Genomic DNA, 22,883 nt, shown 5'->3' with positions numbered 1-22,883 from the left:
CAGGCTTCACAGAATCACCAGTGCTCTAGAGCGCTGGTGGGCAACCTGCGGCCCGTGGGCTGCATGTGGCCCATCAGGATAATCCACTGGCAGGCCACGAGACAGTCTTTACATTGACCATCCACAGGCATGGCCACCTGCAGCTCCCAGTGGTCGCGGTTTGCCGTTCCCAGGCAATTGGAGTTGCGGGAAGTGGCGGCCAGCACTTTTTTTTTTTTCTTTTTTAGCTGTGCTAAAGCAGTCCCTTCTTACAACAGCCTTGCAGGGCCAGGGCATTGTTTGGGACTGAAATTATCTTAGGCCTGGTCTACTCTGGGGCCGGGGGGGGATCGATATAAGTTACGCAACTTCAGTTACGTGAATAAAGTAGCCGAGTCGACGTACTTACATCTACTTACCGTAGTGTCTTCACTGCGGTAATTCGACAGCTGACGCTCTCCTGTTGATAGTCTAGTCTCTCCTAGACTAGACGCGATAAATTGACCCCCGCTGGATCAATCGCTGCCCGTCGTTCCAGCGGGTAATGTAGACAAGCCCTAAGACTCTGATCTCCTATGACAGGTCCCTTTGTCATACCTGGGGCCACTGGCAGCTGTGAGATTCCTGAGACCCTCGTGCTTCTGCCTTACCGTTCCCCTAAACTCATTGTCTGTTTCCTTGGGCAAGTGTGAATAGTCACATTCCCTTTTGCCTTCTGCTCTTTCAGGCTTATGGCCATGGAAAAATATAAAGAACTCAATAGAAGCGGGTAGGGAGTTGTCAAGATAATGCCCTTTCCCCCTTTAATATCTTTGGTGCCAGATCAAGAGCCCTTTAAATGCAGTACCATGAACAGGACTTGTCATTTGTTTAAGTGGTTTCCCAATATTCGAATTAAAAGTTAAATTAAAATTCTTGGTGGATTATAGATTGTATCCATGACAACAAATTCCCTTTCCCCCCTTCTTTTTCAGTACTGTCTTTTGCCACAGAAATAAGTGAGCCACTGAACAGTTTTTACTAATATGCTAGGTAATAAATACATTAAATCAAAAGTAAAAGGTCATTGGTATTTAAAGACTGAAAATCTGTTTGCGTTTTATGCTCTGTGTCTTCTGAGTGAAAGTAGAAATCTCTTATCTGTGCCAGTCAATGAGGCTTTTGTTTGACTGTATTAGAGGGAATATTGCTAGCCTAAAAGAACTGGAGGATAATTACTAACAGGAGTTTCATGTAGTGTATACCTGTAATAGTTAAAGACACGGCTGCTTAAATTTATTCTGACAATTGCAGCAGCAGCAGCACTGGAGGAGCTATCTGAATTATTCATTTTGCCACAAGAAAACATGCCACTTGTTTTTGCTTCAGAACTCAATGCCCAACCTTATTTAAAGTACACTTTTATGGGGGAGGTTTTAAGTGAATTGTGCTGTGTCAGGACTTCTGCTGTAATTGCCAACGAAAGCAGATTCTTAAAGAAAATACTTAGGATTTCTAAAAGAAGGGGAAAATTGATTTTTCACATGAGCTGCTTTTTGTACGGAAAAGTTTAATGAAATTCAGCTTTCTTTCATAAATAATGCAGCACTTGCATTTGATTATGTGAAGCCTAGAGGAATTTCTGCCTAATCAGATACATAGCAAGAGGGATGTTGCCTGCAGACTGTTACCATTACCGATGATGTACATGCAGGTGGAGGGGTCCATCCAGATGGAAAGCTCTGTGTCATAAAAGAAGCTATAGGACAACGTGTAAATTTGAACAGTTGACTCTCTGCATCTCAAACTGCCACAGCTATTTATAAAACAAAGTCTGTGTTCTGTGCACTGTTGTTACTACTACTGGAGTGCTTAGAGGCCCCAACTGAGAGTGAGACCCCATTGCTGCACAAACACATGGGATGAGAAAGCCCCTGCCATAAAGAACTTTACATTCTAAACAAGACAGGCAGACAAAGGGGGACACTGGGCTACATTTTGAAAATCTTCTTTTTAAAAATATGCAAAATTGGCAGGTGTCTCAGTTTAATTAATAATAATAATAATAAATAATAAAAACCTAGAACCCTTTTGTACATGCAAATGATCTGCAAACTTTGTGGGACTGTTTTTAGAGGCCTTGAATCGATTAAGCCATGAGGTGTAACCTGTGTGCAAGCTTATGGTGTTCTCGCAGTCTAGCCAAGGACTATGTTCTAACCTCTCATTTACCTCCCTGACGTTGATACTGAAAACATTGGAGTTCGTGCACAGAAGGCAGATGGAATAAGACCATGATCCCCTTAGGGCCGGATTGTGTCCCTTCCTGCCCCCTTATTGCATTGAGTAGCATCTTACTCCTTGACTTCAATAGCACTACTTGCAGAATACAGTATTCAACATAACTAAGAGTGACAGGATCAGACCCTTTCTCATGAACCCATTGAACACCATGTCATCCCACTACACGTTGGTTTTTCTCTGCTGCTATCTCTTCTCCTAATGCTTGTTTGGATGTGGTGTGTGTGACAGCTCTGGTTTTCTATTGCTGGTAAAATTACAAATGGCTTCAACAAAAGTGCTCTAAATTTAGGACCAAATCCTCAGCTGGTATAAATTGGTAAAGCTCCGTTGACTTTAATGGGGCTAAATCAATTCACACTGGCTCAGGAGCTGGTCCTTAGGGTATATTATTTTTTGTAAAGGGCCACATGACCATAAGTAAATCTAAAGCACATGAAGTACAGCCTAGTACAGCTGGAAGAAGTGTCTGCATACTGTAATTTACTTCATTTGATGGCAGAGGCTTTAATGCGAGTTCAAGTCCTTTATTTATGGAGCCGCTGGTAGGAGTTACACAGTTGAAGGATGAAACCAGCTCTGTATTTTCAACTTGAGTTTTCATTCCCTTCTAAATTTGCCCAGAAAATTCCCTTGGGGCTAAAATTTCATGTGAACACTCCTAGGCCAGAGGAGAATTTATTTCTGAAAGTTTGAGGGAAAAACACTAGTTAAAGGGCCGTAAAATGTTAATATATTTCAGACTTTTCCAATAAGTGTTTTAAGTCTTTGGTCCACTCATAACTCAAACACAACATGGTGTCAGGTGTTAAAACCATCTTCTGCTTTGTGAGCACTGACTATAAAGTAATGCACAGGTTTGTTTTGAAGCAGAAATAGAAAAAAAAATTGACCTAGAAAGTCCCTGAACTTTTTTCCAATGAGATCAGTGGCAAAATTCCCATGGACACCTATGGAAACAAAACTGAGCTCTAAGATGTCTGTCTGTCTGTTTGGTGGCTACATTGAACCTTATCCCAGAGCCCCATGTATGGAGTGGCAGCATAGCTGTGCCATCCCTGAAACAGCCCAAGAAAGCTGCTGAGACTTGATTCATCCCTGTTGCCCCATAGTTCCTGGGATGAGGAGTTTCCTACAGCATGTACCATCTTGTGTCCATTCAGTTCTGCTGTCCAGTGCATTTCGGGGATTGACTCAGGGCTTCACTCGTTTCTCCCGCAGCCTCAAGTCCCTGCCCACCTGCTCATGGGATGGTAGTAGCAGTTCGGTGGAGCCTGCCCTTCCTCCCACACTTAAAGGGGGACTCCCGGCTGGTTGTACGGGGAGATGATGGGCTTCCGTGCCCCAGTGCAGCTATGTTAGGGTCAGCCACAATTTGGTCCTTCATTTGTAACTCATTGTTTATATGTTAGAAGACCCATTAGGGAAAAAGCTCACTGAATGAGAGGTAAATAATTGTACAGTTGGTGAATGGTGGTGCCGATGGACTATTTAGATGTGCAAGATAAGGGCTTATACATCCATGAACTGTCAAGTAAACTTTCGCAACTGAGTAGTTGCAGCAACCAAAGTCTCTCATGGATGAACACAAGATGCTGATCTGAACATGAGGAATGTTGGCAGAATATTTAGCCATCAGTTGTAGTACAGTGGCAGTTAAATAACAGACTATGTTTTTAAAATGTATATGGTTGCATCCAGGAAATACTTAGAGATCAGTTACACAGCTATTAGTACCTGTAGCTTAGGGATTGTGGTGGAGGAATAAAATGATTTTGAGACATTTGATCATGCATATTTGTAGAAAGTTACCTATGTTTTCCACCAGAACTGCATCACTAGTTGTCTGAGTTCCCTCATACCTTTCCAGGTCCTCCCACAAACAGGCCTCTTGCCAGAATTGTTCATATGCCACAGATCCAGAAAGAGACTGGTGTAAAACTAGAATATAAAATCAGTGACAGAATACAAACATTTTCCTGGTACTTAAGAAAAGAAAATCCCCAGGCTGTCATTCATGACATCATGAGAAAACATGGGGTGAAAAATAGGGAAATTACCAGATAAAGTCTTAAACTTTAAGTTAGCGTTCTGTTTAACAGAGGCATTTATATGGCCCCCATTACTATGGTATCTGAGCACCTCCATCTTTAATGTATTTATCTTCACAGCACTCCTGTGAAGTTGGAGAGTAGTATTACCCCTATTTTACAGATGGGGAACTGAGTCACAAAGAGACTAACCACAGTGCCCACGGTCATGTTGGAAGTCTGTGGTGGAACTTAGAATTCGAGCTGGGTCCCAAACCAGCATCCTCACCATTGGACCGTCCTTCCTCCTTAGGGTTCATAACAGGGTTACCATATGTCCGGGTTTTCCCCGATACGATCTCTTTTTTGGTTCTCTGATCTCCATCCAGGCTGATTTTTGAAATATGAACAAATGTCCGTGATTTTGAGCTGGGCGGCTGGAGAGCCGTGTCTGCTGGCCGGCCACACAGCTCTGAAGGCAGCATCACTGCCAGCAGCAGCGTAGAAGTAAGGGTGGCGTGGTATGGTATTGCTGTACCTTCCCCTTTCCCACTCACCCTCCCTCTGGCAGCGTTCTCTATTTCAGAACTTGAAATATGAAAACCCTGGTTCATAAGAGACACCCCACCAGCAAAATCAGTTCTGAAAGAGCTACAGAGAGCAGGGCTGGAGAAGCAGCTGTGCAGTGTTTAAACTAAACTTCAGTTTATCTGGATTAAAGCTCCCAAATCAGATTCTTATGAATTCAGACAAGAAGGTGACAGGAGGTAGGCAGAAAAAGCAGTCAGAGATGAGAGGCTAAAGAGAGAGGGGAAAAACTATCTGGGAGCACCATGCCCAGCACAATAGGGCCCTGAAGTTGATTGGGGCCTCTGGGTGTTACTGTAATGTGTTTATTTCATAATAATAATAATAAACTTACACCTTCACCATCTTCTCTCTCTAGGAACCCGCATTTCATTTCTCACTTTTTAGGGAAACAAACCAAAATACTGACTTAGGAGCCCAATCTCAATTGAAAGTTGAGATTGGTGTTGGACCACAAAAAGCTGTGAATTCAGTAAAATTTCACAACAGATGAATTTGGCATGTTGTGCAATGTTATTGCAACACAGAAAGGCTGAGTTAAGGCTCTATTTTGAACTGCTAATTTTTTACCATTCAGTTTATATATTAACTAGACATTAAGGAGAATTCATACTCACAGGCAAAAGTGTATTTCCAAAGTTTGATCATTTTGTTTTATCTGGATAATGTTCTTCTACAGCTGATTCTGTAAGTGGGAAATGACTTGAATGAAATGTTTTGTTTTGAAATTGAGATTGTCCCTGAGTTTTATTTCAGCTTTTATTGGTGAAAATGGAAAAATGTTAGAAAGGAGTTTTTTTTGGTTTTCGGTGGAAACAAATGGAAAAAAAAAAACAGAAATGAATGTTTCTCATGAAAATTTCCATTTTGACGGAAAAAATGTCAAAAAAAATGCAAATGAAAAATTTTGACCAACTATAACCACTCTGTCTTTTGCTAGGAGGACAAGCTATATAATAAACATCCTCCTTCACCCCAGCTGCCAGGAGAGCTGTAAAAATAGGTCTTATTTGCATTTTTCTCTGGAGGCTGAGCACATTTCCCCCCATCCCTTCTTTAGAACGACTATCTTGCACATGGTGTCTTTGCTCCAAGACTCCCAACTCTTTCTCAGCTGCTGCAGGGGAGGAGAAATACATCAGTATTGATCAGAGGTTTATTTTCACTTACAGAAAGGAGAATAACTGCAGTAGCCTCGTCTGGTGTTGGGAAGAGAGAGTATTAAAGCTGATAGCTTTGTTTGGCAGTATCTGAATTACTATGATTTGAAATGTCCCCTTTCCCAGATTGTATCCTCGTCATGCGAGTGCCCTGAACAACCTCGGCACGTTGACCAAAGACTTGGTGGAAGCAAAGGAATACTACAGAAGAGCTCTTCAGTTAAACCCACAGCATAATCGAGCTCTCTTCAATCTTGGAAATCTGCTCAAGTAAGTTTAACATTGAGGTCTAACGGCTTCAATAAAATTAAAATACTCCCCCCTCCTCGCCCTACTGCCCTGTTACAGCAGCAGATTGTCTACTTAGTGGTAATGAAGAGTGATGTTAAGTTCTCACCAGGACCTCTTTGGGTTTTAGGGCAGAGGTGCTGGTTGTTTTTTGGTTCTGATGTGCTATTTGTTACTTTTTTGCTAGCTGCGAGTTTACTTTTTGGGAAGACACACCACTTTGGCTCAGACAATCTTGCAAAGAAGCTAGCCAAAGAAAGAAAGTTAGCAATATTAGGCCAGATCCTTAGCTCCATTAAGATGCCTTTCCACCAGCCTGCTGGCCTACAGGTGCTCGAAACCGAGTGCCTCCATCCATAGGCAGGGATCCTCTGGTGACACAGAGGGACAGTAGCGATATGTATGTCACTCAGTCCCCCCACTCCCATCCTTGTGGTCAGCAAGTTGTGGGGCTCATGACTGGAGAGAGGGGGCATGGTTAGGACGTCGGCTGCTGGGGCAGCTCAGTAGGGCTATCAGCTGCTTGTACAACTTAATACAGCCCTTAGGCTGCTCTAAATTGCACCAGGGAACTGGGGATCCAAAATCAAGGGAGCGAAGTTGGCTTAAGGCCACCTGCTGAGTTGCACCAAATGCTCCTCAGCTCAGAGTCTGGCCCCTTGTTATTTTTTACATTCGATCATAGGCTAGGAACAAAGAGGACAACACTAAAAATCTTTTGCTAATATAGTAATATCAGTTAATGGTTCGACTCCTTTGTAACAGCATTTCTGTGCCAGCAAAAGCTCTCGTGTAGCTGTTGTTTATGCTAGTAGAAAAGTGCTTTTGTCAGTATAGCTTGTGGCATGTGGGGAACCGGTATAAGCTATTATTTAGTATAATAGTATAAACTATTATAAAGCATTGTTTTTTCCCCCACGTAAGCTGCATCTGCAGTACGAGGGTTTGCCTGTATAGCTATGCCAGCAACCCTTTTCTAGTGTAGACCTGGCCTTAGTATTGGGTTGGTTACAAAACAACATTATCTTACCAAAACGTATTTTAGCTGTACTGTTCTAAATGTTGCTTCGAATAAGGCTCCGTATCAAAGGTAACAAAAGGCTACAGTACTTAAATTCTGCCTTGTACCGGCTACACATTATTGGTAATGGAGAATTCACCATGATAACCTTACCCTGTGGGGGAGGGCCAACCTGAGTCTGAGAAGGAGCCAGAATTTACCAGTGTACATTGCCAAAGAGCCACAGTAATACGTCAGCAGCCCCGCATCCGCTCCCCCAGCGCCCAGGTCCCAGCGCCTCCTGCCCACCGGCAGTCCCGCTGATCAACGCCTCCCCCTCCCTTCCTTCCCCTCCCCATCAGCTGTTTTGTGGCGTGCAGGAAACTTTGCAGGGGAGGAGCGAGGACACGGCAGGCTCAGGGGAGGTGGCGGGAAAGGGTGGAGTGGGGGCAGGGCCTGCATCAGAGCCAGGGGTTGAGCAGTGAGCACCCCCCGGCACATTGGAAAGTTGGCGCCTGTAGCTCCAGCCCCGGAGTCAGTGCCTATACAAGGAGCCGCATATTAACTTCTGAAGAGCCACATGTGGCTTCGGAGCCACAGGTTGGCCACCCCGACCTTACCAGTCACTACTACTGGTTTGGACTAATATGTGGAGAACAAGTCATTCCTGAGAAATAAAAGAGTAGGTCAATATTGTATAGAACCATTGAAAACACAAATTTGATCCAAAAGGCAAAAAGAGTTCTTGCATTATTCATTACAGTTGGCTGAAGTGCTCCTGAACTTCTCTGATCCCCAGTTGGTGGGGACCATTCCGAAACATCCTAACATAGAGAAGTGCAGATCAGCCTCTAAGATCAAGGGGGTGCATAAAGCCACATTTGCCACCCACCCTCAAATGCCCTAATTCAGCCCATTATCTCCTATATCCTGACCAAGTTCTAACATGGGTAATTACATTTTTTCTGTTGTGGTTCATGTCCCCTCTTAGAAACCATTGCACAATGAGGCTGTTAAACAGGTTCTGTGTTCCATCCCAAAGGCAGCTGCTTTAAAGCAGTGGCTGTGTGAGTTCTGTAAGTGTTTTTGAATCCTTCAGGTTAAGAAGCGCTAAAAAAAGACAATTATTACTAAGACCACAGCTTTAGAGATATTGCAGCCTGAACTTAGTATCTGAAGTATACTTAAGTATCTGAACTTAGATACACAGCCTGATTCTCTGTTGCCTTGCATGAAGTATAGACCTCTGAACCTGTGCAAAATGCATACAAAACTCTGCCACTGGTGTAATGGAGAACTCCGATTTGATAACGTTTTCTGCCCACTTTGCACAGGCATACATGACTACACCAGGGAAAATCAGTGGAGAACCAGGCCTGCAGTATTTAAAACATATCCGTTAATAGTATTATTTACACTAGGACATTGGAAAAATTATTCTGGGGGAAGTCAGAGTCAAATTCTGCAGAATTTCTTATGTTTATATCTACTTATTTTGGAGGAAGCCTGCTGTGCACTTCATTAGATTGCACTACCGCTGGAGTTTTGAGAAAAGGGAACTTCAGTATTTTGGAGAAATGAATTTGCTGTTAACATGTACGAATCTGCCTCTCCTTCCCCTTTGGAAATAACCTGTCTATCCAGACAGCTGTTCCTAGTGATCTGGGCTTGAGTAAATTTGTTTTGGAATCCACAAGATGGAATCTTTTGGTTTTTTAGAGTAGTCCCATTTTAAAAAAACTTTCCATTTCCCGTTTTGGCCACAGTACTGACAGCAAGGGGCCAGAAGATGAATTTTCACAGGAAGCACTACGTGATAACAATGAGTTAATGAACCCATGGCTTTGTTTACATACTCTGAAAGAAACTTGAATGGCATCATTTTCTTGCCTTGTATAAATATCAGACAAAGGATAGCTAAACCGTGCAAACAGCTTTCTCAGTAAAAAGGCAATCACTAATAGACTCACCTCCAATGAAAAATCACATCCCTATCCTTTTGTAGCCCATGATCGTCATGGCTCAGAATGCCTCTCCCTTTGGGCTTAATATTTCTTTTAAAGCTCTGCATCATGGAGATATCTAACTCGTGTCTATATATTCAGAACTGGTGAGATTTAACTTGCAAAAACAGAGTAATATGGAGTATTCATACCAGAATTTCTCATACAGATTTTTTGAAGAATTCCATTAAAAAAAGATATAACAGTTTGTAAATATATAGGAGAAGTGAATACGCATGAACACACATACATGTGCACACATAACCTTGAGTTTGTTGCTGCAGGAAGAATAGGAGAGAATGTCCTTTTTGCTGTATCCCTTCAAATGTAAGGATATATAACAGGCAGTACAGCACCTCTGTCTAATAAAAACTTCCATACTCTGTGCACTGTAAGTATGTTATGGCTACACTTTCAAAGAAAAGATTGAATGCCTCGAGGCCTGTTAACTGAAATCTAGAGCTTATTCCTAGGTCAGACTACACAGTACATAGAGGAGCACACAAGATGTCTAGTACAGTTATTGCAATGATTTAGCCCAGGTTTGCCAAGACCACCTATCCTGAGGAGGGAGAGATGTCAGTCTGCCCTCTCTTCTGAACTTCTCAGATTCAGACTGTGGGCCATAGGTGTGAATGTGCTGAAATAGCCCTGTGTGTTTGTCTGAACGGGGCAGAGGGTATCATGGATAAGTTAAATTCATCAGAAACTTTGCATGATTAATAGCTTTTGGAGATTAAAACATTTCCCTTTCCCACCGAACGATCAAACCGAATGCTGCTACATCTTAAGGACATCAGTCCAGAGTTTGGGTAGAGTCTTTGATTTGAAACTCTACATTGTACTGACAGTATAAGCATGCTTCTTGAACCAAGTCATATATATAACTTGTTGACCATAGTACTGTGTACATAGTTTTACCCCTTTCAGAAAAATGTAGCTATTTTAAAACTGGAAACAGGAAGATTCTGTATTGTAGATGGATGCCAAAGGAGTAAGTTGTCCGTATTCATTTTAACACACATCGTCCAATTTGTTTCGATATTTATTTACAGATAAGCGTAGCTAGAGATATAGCTATATAGATGTCTTTTGCTTATGATGCTAAACCAAGATCTTTTCTCCTGGCTTTTGGTAGCTATCCAAGTAGAAGTTAAAAGATTCCATGGCATTTTGTTTGTGAGAAGAGGATAACTCCTGTGGCTTGGCTGATATATTTTCTATTGAGGAAAACTCTGTTACGGTTGTGTGTGAGCCACTACTGAGTGCACAGTGGACCCAGTGTTTGTGCAGACATTGTTCTACCAGTATCTGATGCTTTACTTTATGAAGTCATTTCGGATATTTTGAAAGTAAAAGATGCTACAGAAAATCAAATCCTATGCTATTCTTTTCTCTGCCTGTGAAATTTATCCCACTGCAGAGACCCCTCACAAGGCCCTATGAATCACTTAAGCTCCATGTTATGGGTTTAAGTGGTACCTCGGCCTCTGTGTCGGATGAATTTCACCCTCTCTGTATAGCAGTGAAGGTGTCCATTCATCTGGCTTTTGCCATGATAGATAACGAATGCATAGAAAATAAGCATATCAAAAAATCCTCCCTTTGCACCATACAATATGAGATTAAACAAATCATTTTTAAAATGAAAAAAACCCATACGGCCTCCATCCTGCAAGATGCTGAGCACTTTGGCTCTGATCCAGAAAAGCATTTCAACACATCATTAACTTTCTACTCATGTGCTTAAAGTTAAGAATGTGTAAATGCTTGGCTACATCGGGGCCAAGTACTCTGCATCTTGCAGGGTTGAGCCCTGTTAGAGGTTGTTGTATCTGTTCTTTTCATATAATTTGGTCTGTCACAACAAAAAGATTCCGTAATCTTTTCCCCCTCCCCTTTAAGGAGACACATTGTTCTGGGATCAAACAAAAACGGCTATTCAGAAAAAAAGAGTCATTAAGAGTGCATGCTTGCGGTTAATGGGGACTTTTACTGCTGTCGAGTGGATCACTTAATCCTTTTATTTCTGTATCTGGCATTTCCTACATTCCTGCCAAACCGTTGATAACTTTACAAAGCAGACGTCTGTTTTCAGTTTATATAAATGTGTCACAAAACTCCAGCCAAAGAATCCAAAAGTTTTCTGAATTGACAAACTACCTAGCCTTTAATTAGTAAGGGGGAAAGTGGTTCTGTATTTGTTTTTGCTTATTTGGGTAATTTAGATTGAGTACCACTGTAAGAAGGAAAAGACTAGCCCAACTGTTTTTACTTAACTTAAAGCAGGGAAAATATTCTTTCAGTTATATAACTAGAAAGGAGAAAAAATCTGAAAAGCCACAAATACTATCAGCTGAAATTTTCACCTTATAAACAAGATCTGATTTCTTGGCCTTGTCGCCCAGATGAAATCCAAGGCAAAAGCTGCAACTTTTCACATATATCCCATGCTTCAGAGTCCTTTGTTTCTTTTCAAAGGCTACGATGTTCATATTACTTTGTGCACCCAACACAAAGAAAGCTTGTTGGCTCAGTCCAAATAAACATCCATAGCCACTCACCCAGGGAAGCTGCTCCCTTTTCCAAGGTGAGAAATACAGTAAACCCTTCCACTGCAATGGGAGCTTACCACATTAGGCTTTCCACAACCATCTCTGGCCATGCCCTTCCTAGGAGCAGAGTCAGGGACTCTCCCAAGCCCAGCAATGGTCAGGATGCTTGGGAATGGAGTTAGTGATACTGGGCTGTCAAAAACATGAAAATATATTCCACTTAAAATGTATTCTATGCCTATATAACACATTTTTATCTAAAGGATCTCAAAGCACAATCAGCTTTAAGGTTCGTAAAGCCCTTATGGAGTATGTAAGTTTTATTATCCCCATTTTGTGGATGGGGGAAACAGAAGCAGAGAGAGGTTTCCCATAAGTGACCTTTTCCAGGTGAGTCAGTGATAGACACGGGAATAGATCCCAAGCGTCCTGACTAGCAGCCCACTGTTCTAAACCCTAGACATTTCTTCCCATAAGGCAAGTGACTTCCTAATGGCTTCTGTGGGAGAATTCCATGTCAGGGGTAGGGCTTTGTGCTCTGATGAAGTTTTCATTAGCTTGCCTTTGACTTATATCTAACTCGTGACCAGTCAGAGTTTCATAGATTTGTCCTCTTTATAGACTCCAGAATTAAAGACAAATGTGGCTGGAGTTCCATAATTTTATAAACCATTATGTTTGTATTTTTGCAAGGTGAGAATATGGCATGTACTGATTACTATGTAGACAGTGTGAAATGTTTTCATGCCATATAGAGTACTGCAGAGTTCACTTGTATGCATTACGACTTATCTGTTTTGCCTTCATCTGAAGCATCAGATAATGGCCACCTCTGTAGCCAGACTACCACAGTAATGGAGCCAAAGGTCTAATCCGTTAAGGAAAATCCTGTTGGCTCCAAACTCCCTTATATGAGAATAACCTGCATCAGGGAGAGGACATGCTTTTAGTTGAAACTCTCAGAAGTTCCATGATTATTTTTGTCTGTAGTGGGCAGATTTTCTGCTCCCACAGAAGAAACCAGAGGTTGGGTTCCCTTAACCTAAAGATCTTGAGAGATACACATGATGTAAAGGATATTTGAGTGGATGCCTCTTGCCTCTCCTCTACCACATGGCCTCATTGGCTTATTGGCCTTCATAGAGCTGACTCCTGAAGAGTCAAAGTTGTGTTTCGCGTGGCTTACCCAATCATGGCTGGTTCTAGAACCTTCCCTGACTACTCCACCTAAAACCGCCTTCTCTCTTTATAACATGGAAGGGGAAACCGCACAAATTACCAAAGCATCATGCTGTATTTTGGTTTACTCCACACCTTTCAAACGAGGAATAACCAGAGAAGCTCAGCCAGCTCTCATGCCCCTCCCTGCCAACTCCAGAGCTGGAATGCTGCAAGAGTTGCCAGTGAACGGCTGCTGCAGAGATGAGACCCCACATTTCTTAAAGGGATTCTCTTATCTCTTCTCAAATCACTCTGAGAGTTTCCTGGTAGGTTTGTCCAGTTGATGTCAGCAATTACTGTGAAAACAGGCCCCACTATAGGCAACGTGTTGCAGGGGAGGAGGGCATGTGGGGTCATGTGCCTTCATTTTTGCTGCTCACACAGACAGAGCATGCTCAGTAACGTCTTGTGAAGTTACTGCCCTCATTCTGCCCTTTCCCTTGCTCCCCCCAATGGCACATATTGGTCATCTCCCCTGCCTCCCCCCACCCCACTATATATAGAGAAGTGCTGTAGACGGAGAAGAATCTTTGTGTTGAACTTGTATATTTCACAGCAAGCTCTAGAAATCCATACAAGGAATCTGCAGGTGCCAAGGTACAAACTTACCATGTATCCGATAACTTCAGTTCTTGACTTTTCCTCCTCCCGCTGACAGAAAGGCTATGGAATTTTATACTGCCTCAGGAGATTCTGGTTACCTAGACTGTGGATAGAAGGCCAGAGTTAATTAGTTAGTCTTTGTTGAAAAGAACAAGACAGGTACTTTGAAGTCTTTTTGAAGTATTTAATCAATAGGTGACCTAAACATGTTGTTAAAAGAACTTTGTTTCTTTTATGACTTGCAGGTCCCAAGGGAAGAAAGAGGAAGCTGTGTTCTTATTGAGAGATTCCATTAAATATGGTCCAGAGTTTGCCGATGCTTACTCAAGTCTTGCTTCCCTGTTGGCTGAACAGGTAACCAGTAACATTTACACGTGGGTAGCTCATTCCTTCTATGCACGATGCATTGATGTTACCTTTTGACATGCCTAATTTTTGTCTGAATACAATAAAAACTCCCTCACCAATACATGAGAACAGCCATTCTGGGTCGGACCGATGGTCCATCCAGCCCAGCATCCTGTCTTCTGACTGTGGTCAATGCCAGATACTTCAGAGGGAATGAACAGAACAGGGCAATTTCAAGTGAACCATCCTCTGTCATCCTGTCCCAGATTCTGGCAGCTGAAGGTTTAGGGACATCCAAAGCATGGGGTTGCATCCCTGACCTGTCCCATCCCTATCATATATCTATTTTTAAAAATGTAATTCTGTGAATATCTGGGTATGACAGCTGGTGTATTCTAGAATAAATTGCTTCAGAATGGCAAACCCACTTTGAGATAGTAATCTGATGGAGCTGATTTGAGGTTATGTTAGTACAATGTGAACTCTTTTAATGTAATCGGAAAGCTTTTCAAGTTATTGAAGCTATAGAGAAATCATGATCTATTACATAGCGCACCTAGAGTGTGATAATAGGCAAACTGTACAATACATTACATACAAAAAACAAAGTGTTTAAAAGAACATTATTAAGGGTGCAAAGTCAAGCACTCAAAAATTAGGAAGTGCCAGAATTAAGCTTGCTTGGGCAATCTTAATTCGGTCCCCCTTCTTCATATGCATTATGATTCAGTCTTTAATTATGTGATCGCGTACTGTTTTTACACAAGACCACTGCCTCACTCAGTGCGCAGGATGGATGGTCTTCACTTAATGCACAGTTGTTCAGTGTTTTGTTTTCTCCTCAATATGTGGTTCTAGGCCTGCTTACTGCACATTGTTCAAACCCCATTCTGAAGACAGAAATTATTAATTTCCTCCTGGGCTTTTCTGCTGCGCTTATCACTATAATATCTGAGTGTTTCACAAATATTTACTTTTTTTTTCAAAATACTCCTGTGACATGAGTGGGTTTTATCCCCATTTTACAGATGGGGAGCTGAGGCACAAAGAGATTAAGGTCAAAAGTATCCAGTAATTTTGGGTGCCAAATTTGAGACATTCAGGACCCGATTTTTTAGAGCACATAGCATCACATAGCACTTTATATGTTCAAAATGCAGCTCTCATTGATTTCACTTGCAACTGAGAGTGCTCAGCAGTTCTGCAAATCAGATCCCAGGATCTTAAGTTGGACTCTCTGAAAATGAGAACACACAATCAGTGTCCACCTGTGAAAAGTTGGGTTTCAGTGACTTTAGCATCACATATGAACTCTGTGGCAGAGACAGGACTAGAATATAATCCCCAAGGCAGCATTCAGCTGCCTTAACCATGAGACTGTCCTTTCTCTTCCTACAATCCCCTGCCTCATTCACTACACACCTTCCAACTTCTGCAACAAATAAGGCAAGGGTCCAACAGACAACAATTTCCTTCTCTCTACAGTCCTCATTCATCCCTAGGGCAGGTCCATCCTGTGCACTGAATAAAGCAGGGGTCCTGTGGAAAAAGTAGCTTGTGACCATGCAATTAAAGACTGTACCATAATGCGTACAGAAAAGGAGGCCGAATAATTAGAAGTACTGGTCATAAGATTGTCAGGACAATTAAACAATATAGTGTTGTAAGGCCGTATGTCCAAAGGAAATGTCCTTAGCTGTAGTTCCCTTGACTTAGAAATGCTAAGTCCACTAATAATGGATCTACTCCACACACAGTTTGTCCATCCTCTTGTGGGTTGTTGACTAAGTGGAGGAAAAAAAAGATGGTCTGTACCGTTTTGCCAGATGGTAACAACTTCCTTTAGCTTTTTAACACCTCCACATTTCAAACCACACAAGATTAATAGTTGGCTCTGCAGTCCTTGTACTGCGTACCACTTACAGAAACAGACCTGTTGACTTCCATGGGACTGCTCATTCAAGTAAGTACTATTCCACATGATTAAGGGCTGCAGAGTCAGACCCTAACCGTGCAAAGCTCCTTGAGGAATACATTATAGGAAATTCTGCCAGCATTGGCCTGATGATATATGTGTTGGGAAGGAGAAATTAGATCTCATTTTTCAGTTGCAGTCTGATTTCTTCCTTTTAAAGAAATGTATTATTTGTAGTTTTTAAAAGGAATTAAGTTCATGGCCTTTGTTCTTTCTATTTGGAGCATAGTTTGGAACACACATTTTTGCATTGTTGGATACTTTTAACACGCAATATGCAAAACTTATCCCAGTAACAATTTTTTTTTAAAAAACGGTGTCTAGCTGTGGGGGAGGGAGTATTACAAGAATTTTATCTCGCACATGTCTGAAAAGGGGGTTGGAGTTACTAGAAGTTGCACACTTAATTAGCTCTCATGAAATGACCATGCTTCTGACAAACTACTGTCTCTGAGGTGGTGCGTGGTGGCTAAAGAAGGCAAGAGCAGGTGGGAGTGACACAGTGAGATGGCATCTTGATTGCCTTGGTCCTACACAGTATGTTCCCCAGTAATTTGAGAGCTATGAATTTGAAATAGGCCTGAAAGTTACTTTGCTCCTGGAGTTGTAAAAGATGCTCTTAAGAAGAAAGTCTCATGCTCAAGGGATTTAGTACAGACTGCCGTAATTCAATGTCTTCTAGTCCCTTACAAGGTGACTTTCAAACCAGAGCAGACTCAACAGGAGAACACTTATACAACACACAGTTTCACTTGGTCAAAGCTTTCTATGTTCCCTTTGCTGTTTATGAAGATATTTGCGCCATTAAGCAAAGATGCCTCTCTCACTGAGAGCCCAGCTCCTCCCTCTGCTTGGTCTCAGTTGCAGCTGGTTGTTTGTGCCATGCTAATATGTTGCCATGGAAACGGTTGTGATCTCAGAAAGTTTGATATCACCAGTTTTACAGTGATGCAACTCTACTGCCTTCACTGGAGTTTGTGCTGATTTACTCCGGTCTCCGCAGGATTGCCAGCTCTCCTGGTTTTATCCTGTGACTCATGATATTTGATGTTTCTTCTTCAGACTTCAGCTTCCGGAGTCAAGTTGTTTTGTGAGAATCTCCGCTTTTTTCTTTTTTACAAGGAGATTTCTAGCCCTTGTGGTTGCAGAGAAAAGCCAGAAAATGTGACCTGAACTCACCCTACAGGCTGAGAAGGCAAATTAAAAGCTCCCAGAAATTTTTTGTTTAAATCTCATAAAAATCTTGACGAATTTATCAATCCGTCAGCGTACAGAGTATCTATACTGAAGCACTGCAGCAGTGCAGCTGTGCTGCTGTAGCATTTTAAGGGTAGACAAGTCCTAACAGAGGATTTTCTCCGAAAGCTGCCCTTTGTTTTAGTTAAGAATTCATGATGCTAACTGTACTTCTTATTTTCCCTGGTAGAATACAAGGGGGTGGTAATTCCATATAGGGATATGCAAACTGAACCTGTTTAAGAGTGTTTCTGTGTGTTATCCCACCCTATCTTTTTTGCTGGTAAATGTGAAAGCACTTAACTATGACAGCCATTTGCTTTCATCAAGTCATATTTTTTCAAATGCCATTAATTTCAGCTTCCCATTTCTTAAATGAATATGAAGAGACGAGCTGGTGCATTTAAAAAAAACGTGTGGGCCATATTCTGCTCTCAGTTACACCACTCTAGATTCAGAGTAAGTCCAGTGAATAAGCTCTGGGATTCACTGGTGTAACGACTGAGAGGAGAATTTGAATCTGTGTCAAGAAGCAAAAACATTCTGGTCCACTCCAGGTATTAGGAAATTCCGCTGTGAGAAGATAATACAGCCAACATTTCCCAGTGCCCAACTTGGCACTCTACAGCGGCCTCATTCTGAAAAGTCCTGAGCATCCAGAATCAGGCTCCTTTTAGAGTGTGTCAACTGGGGCACCCAAAAAGGCTGGTCACTTTTGAGTATCTTGGTTTAAAGATCCTTGTAACAGAGCATAATCAGTTATTTGCAAATATATATTATATAATTGATTGGGACTAAAGTGGTGCAGTGGGTTAATAGCCTTTTGCTATTTTAAACTTAGATTCAAATCCTGGTTGTGAAAATCCCTGTTGGTGGTCTCACAAGATTATCAAACAGCTGATCTCATTTGGGAGTCTCAGGAAGAGGCCCTGGTCTGTCATTGCAGGGTTGTTCCAGATTTTTAAGGTGCAGGAACAGCAACAGAGCGGGTGGCAGAAATTTGCACAACATCTATCTGTGCCATGTTTGGCTCTCACCATTAAAATGCTTCCCTTTCACAAGCATTAAATAATATCACCCACAGCAAATGTATGAACTGAGAGGGGAGAGAAAAAACAGTAATTCTTTAACACTCTTATGTATGAGCAAGCAGGTAGTTTTCTCATACCAGCTGGACCGTGGGAAGTGGGAAACCTTATAATTGCTATTCGATCAGAATTAAAGACCTTATTCTCCTCATAGTGTCTGGCTGCATACTCATGAAATTCACACTAGCTAGAAGGTGGGTAACAGCGTGCCTTTCGTACGCAGGGTGTTGCCAGGTGCATTACAAAACAAAGAATTATAGCCTGATCTTCCGGAAGTGCTGAACACCCACAGATCCCATTGAAATCTATGGGGAGCTGCAAATGCTCCTTTGGGCTCATTTGATCCTGTTAATGTAGTGTAGGGGTGTGCAGACAGAATAACAGCATGTATTCAACAATAACTTAGAGCAGCCTTAGGGTGTGTCTACCTACAATAGAGGCTGCAGCCGTGCAGCTACGGTGCTCTAGTTGTGCCTCCATAGTCCAGACACTCCCTGCGTCGATGGAAGGTGTTTTTCAGTTGATGTAGGTAGTCTGACTCTCCTCGAGGCAGTAGCTAGGTCATTGGAAACATTCTTCCATCAATCTAGCTGCATCTACAGTGGGGGTTAGGTCAATGTCACTACATCACACAGGGTGTGAATTGTTTCACAGCCCTGAGCAATGTAGCTAGAGCTTACATTTTAGGTATAGACCATGCCTTAGACCAGTGATACTCAGACTGCAACTCACGAGCCACAAGTGGCTCTTTAATGTGTCTCCTGTGGCTCTTTGCAGCACATGATATTAAAACACTGTGTGATTTAATTATTAACCGGTCTAAGTTATTAACCAATCAGGGTGCTTTTACTATATTATTAACCAATTAAGTTATCAACTTGCACTAAATTATTCACTTATTTGCTGTGAGAATTCTATTTATAAAAACTAAATATTTCCCCTGCCCTGCTGTTGAAATATGAATTGTACTGTAGTAAATGAATTCACACTATTGTGGCTCTTTGGGGTAATGTTGATTGCTAATTTGTCTCCTGAGCCACTGGGGTCTGAGTATCGCTGCCTTAGACCTTGGAACCCATTTTATTCAACAGTCCACACCAGGCACTGCAGGGGCGTGTGCAGGAATTTAAATTAGAATACTTTTGGAGGGGCACGTTAAACACACACAAATGAAAGTTTCACATGCCCAACCCCCATTTCTCTGGAGGCCTCTGGCTGCGAGGAGGCAGCCACTCCCCCTGCAGCCCAGGGAAGGGAGGAAGCAGCAGGGTGGCTGGCTGCAGGGTCGTCCCCACAACCCTACAGCTGCAGCCTGCGGCTTCTCCTTCCCTGCTGCTGGAGTCCCAGTGTTGCTGCCTGCTTTGCAGATGTCTGCTGAGGTGAGTCAGGGGCTGGCGGCAGAGGCAACACTGGGGACTCCAACAGCAGGGAAGGAGAAGCTGCAGCTGTCGGGGGAGGAGGAGCTCTGCTGGCAGCCAGACGCCCTGTTGCTTCCTCCCTCCTCGGGGCTGCAGGAACACACAGGGGTGGTGCCCCTGCTTCCCCCCCGCCCCGCCCCCACTTTGTGCATGCCCCTGACACCAGGACAACCACTCAGGGCTGGAACTGAGTGAATAATTGCTGTTTGGCAACATTTACCAGCAACTGTGACACAGTTACCACAGCTATCTCCTGTTGTTAATGTATGGGGAAGTGGAGGTAATTGCTAGTACCCCTGTGAGGTAACAGTTGGCAAACATTGACTCTGTGAGTGAAATCCTAGCCCCACTGAAGTCAATGGAGTAACTCCTATTGATTTTAATAGGGAACAAGAGTTCACCCTATGTGCACAGCCCCTGAATACCGAGATGAAATGACATGGACTGTTGAAGTTGTGTGTGATGATAACAAGGCATTTCCATGAAATATCTGTATGCAGTAACAAAGCTGGCGTTACCACGAATAACAAATCTTCCTTTGTTTAAGGAACAATTTAAAGAAGCCCAGGAGGTTTATCAGGCTGGGATAGAGAATTGTCCAGAGAGCTCTGATCTGCATAATAACTATGGTGTTTTCTTAGTTGATACTGGTAAGTGAGATGGAGCTAGCAGATTTATGTTGCTGGCTTATTTGCTGTCTTGAGTGGGTCTGGTTTATTTAGTAGTGTATTTTTTAAAGATTGTCAAGGGCTCCCAGAGCAGAGGATGGACACACTTACATTGTAGCTTGTAAAACTCCTAATAAATACAGACTGTCCCTGCTCTCTTGAGACTGACCACAATGCTGAGGTTTGAAGAGATTTGTAACAAATGCTAACACTGTACAGCAGTGATTCTCAGTGTGTTTCCTGCCACATTTGTCTCACCATACCGTGCCTGCAGCTATATTCTCAAGGATGAGCTATGCATCACATAGTGGCCTGACGATCTTGTGATAATTTCCCCAGGAACGCATGACCACTCAAAGCCACAGAGAGACAGACAGACACACCCATGTCACTTTTGTGGCTGTTTGTGACTCTGCTCAGTGACAAAGAAGCTGAATGCCACTGCTTTAAAATAAACAAAGCTTTGACACTACCATCATTTGGCAAAACAAAAACTTACGACTCTTGTGGGGAGAATGGATTTCTCAGCGGATTGGTAATGGGATACAGAGCCTTTCACTTCTATGCTATTGGTTCAAATCCAGCTTCCATGGCCCCGGGCAGCTCCTGGCATCCACATAATAAAAATCACCACCCCAACTGGCACCTTTTATTGGCAGTTTTAGAAGCAAGTCCAAGTTTTGACAGACACAGAAACTAAACTACCCTCTCGCTACTAGAGGTGGTCCCTGCAGAACTGGGTTGAGACATTGATGAAGTACTGCAGACATAGCCGATACCCATTCGGTGCTTCAGGCTATGCTGTTTTCACATCTAAAGTTAAAGAGGGGCAGACTCAGTTAATACTTGGAAGGGAGTCCTCGGAAAGCCAGGATCGGGAAGAAGTGGTGTTTGTGATTCTGCAGATGGCACTCTTCCTTCTGAGTTGGTACAGATCCCTCACTCTTGTCTGATGTTAGTGGGCACTGTACTGCTGCCAGTAGAAAACAAAAGCGCTGAGTATGTGGGGCCATGAAAGAAATCAGTGTGTTAAGGGCAGAAGTAGAGATTTTATCCTTATGTCTTGACAAAGTTCAAACTTCCCTTCGAGTCCTAAACTGTTGTGTGAAGCTGCCAAGATGCCCTATTCCATTCTTGAGGTTCCATTTCAATTTAGCACGAATCCATTTCTCTTTGCACTTGTTCATTCTGCAAAGGGAAAGGGTAATTTGTTCCTGTTCTGTTGCCATACAGTTTCCCCCACACATAACTTTAAAAAAAAAAAAGGCTGAATTTTGAAACTTGAAATGTAAGTAATCCTTTTGAGGATATGACCAGTCTGAAGATAACTGGACAATAAAGTTATGAATGTTTGAAAAATGGCTACTGCACTTATGCAATGGAAAATTGTGTTAAGTCACAGATATTAAGTCACTGACAATTAATTTGAGCAATCTACCCTCAAGTTTACTCCTCTCCAATTAGCCTACCTTGAGTGACAGTGGCCATGCTTCAAATAACACGCAAGCTGCATAGCGTGATTGGATTAGCAGTTGATGAGATGCGCTAATTTGAATTCTCCTTCCCGGGCCAGCCAATTCAAATTAGAAGCACCACTGCCCTTAAGCTACAGCTTTTTGTGTGTAGATAGGGCTCAAGTTAGGGACAACACTAAAGTTAAAACTCATGTTATCTCTGCAGTGAAGAGAAGCCCTCAGTGGGCACACTGATAATGAGATGCACTCCTCCCTCCTGCGTAAGTGTGTACCTATTAAAGGTGCACCTAATATGTAGGCATTAGTTGGCCTTAAAGACTTAAGTTCTCTCATTAGCTGTGGGTTAAGTGCTTACTCCACTGTAAATATTAAGGCACTTCAAAGATGGGATCTTCTAAAGCATTCATTGTTCATCTGCTCATCAATGGGGGCAGTGTTAGGCCATCACTGAATATTCTATCCTGAAGGGTTATGTCCTCTGCTGGCTTTGAGGTATTTTAAGTGCTTATGATTCTCATTATGGATTTCTCTCTTGCTTTCCTTTAAAAATTCAAGGAAATAGAATAGAAAAAAGTGTTAATGTAATGTTCTATGTTGTACAGATAGGTATTCCCTACCTTTTTGTGACTAAGTTTAGGTTCTAGCCCTGTTGCACATGTGTACTGTTTTTTTCTGGCTAAAAATGTAGTTTAATATATTGCTGTTTGCTGTGAAATGATTTGTCATAAAACATATGAAGGGACAGATCTTCAGCAGCTGCAAATAGACCGTTCCCTCTACGGTGATTTACACCAGCTGAGAAACTGGCCCAAGATATGCAACATCGCTGAGTTAACATCTACTGAAGTTTTCATATTTGCATTGCTGGGATGTTGGTGATTGCAACTATGCCTATGCTTATTTTGTGGTTAATATGCAGTGTGTATATGCGTAAAGTATGGTGAGATCTTTCAGTATGAGATGCTGTA

The 22,883-nt window shown here is 42.3% G+C and overlaps 1 protein-coding gene across 7 annotated transcripts in view; it reads left to right on the top strand.

Moving 5' to 3' along the window:
• Positions 1-22,883, top strand: part of TMTC1 (transmembrane O-mannosyltransferase targeting cadherins 1) — a 176,329-nt gene that overhangs the window by 134,249 nt on the left and 19,197 nt on the right. For all 7 annotated transcript variants that reach the window (XM_037878291.2, XM_037878265.2, XM_043540624.1 and 4 more), the window contains 3 exons: positions 6,164-6,307; positions 13,953-14,061; positions 20,320-20,422. In XM_037878291.2, coding sequence (XP_037734219.1) covers positions 6,164-6,307; positions 13,953-14,061; positions 20,320-20,422 — 356 coding nt within the window. The remainder of the gene's footprint in view (positions 1-6,163; positions 6,308-13,952; positions 14,062-20,319; positions 20,423-22,883) is intronic.

Source organism: Chelonia mydas, chromosome 1 (assembly GCF_015237465.2).
Source record: "Chelonia mydas isolate rCheMyd1 chromosome 1, rCheMyd1.pri.v2, whole genome shotgun sequence".
Taxonomy (NCBI): Eukaryota; Metazoa; Chordata; order Testudines; family Cheloniidae; genus Chelonia; species Chelonia mydas.
Note: the sequence above shows the minus strand (reverse complement) of the source record. Positions and strands in the feature narration are given on the sequence as shown.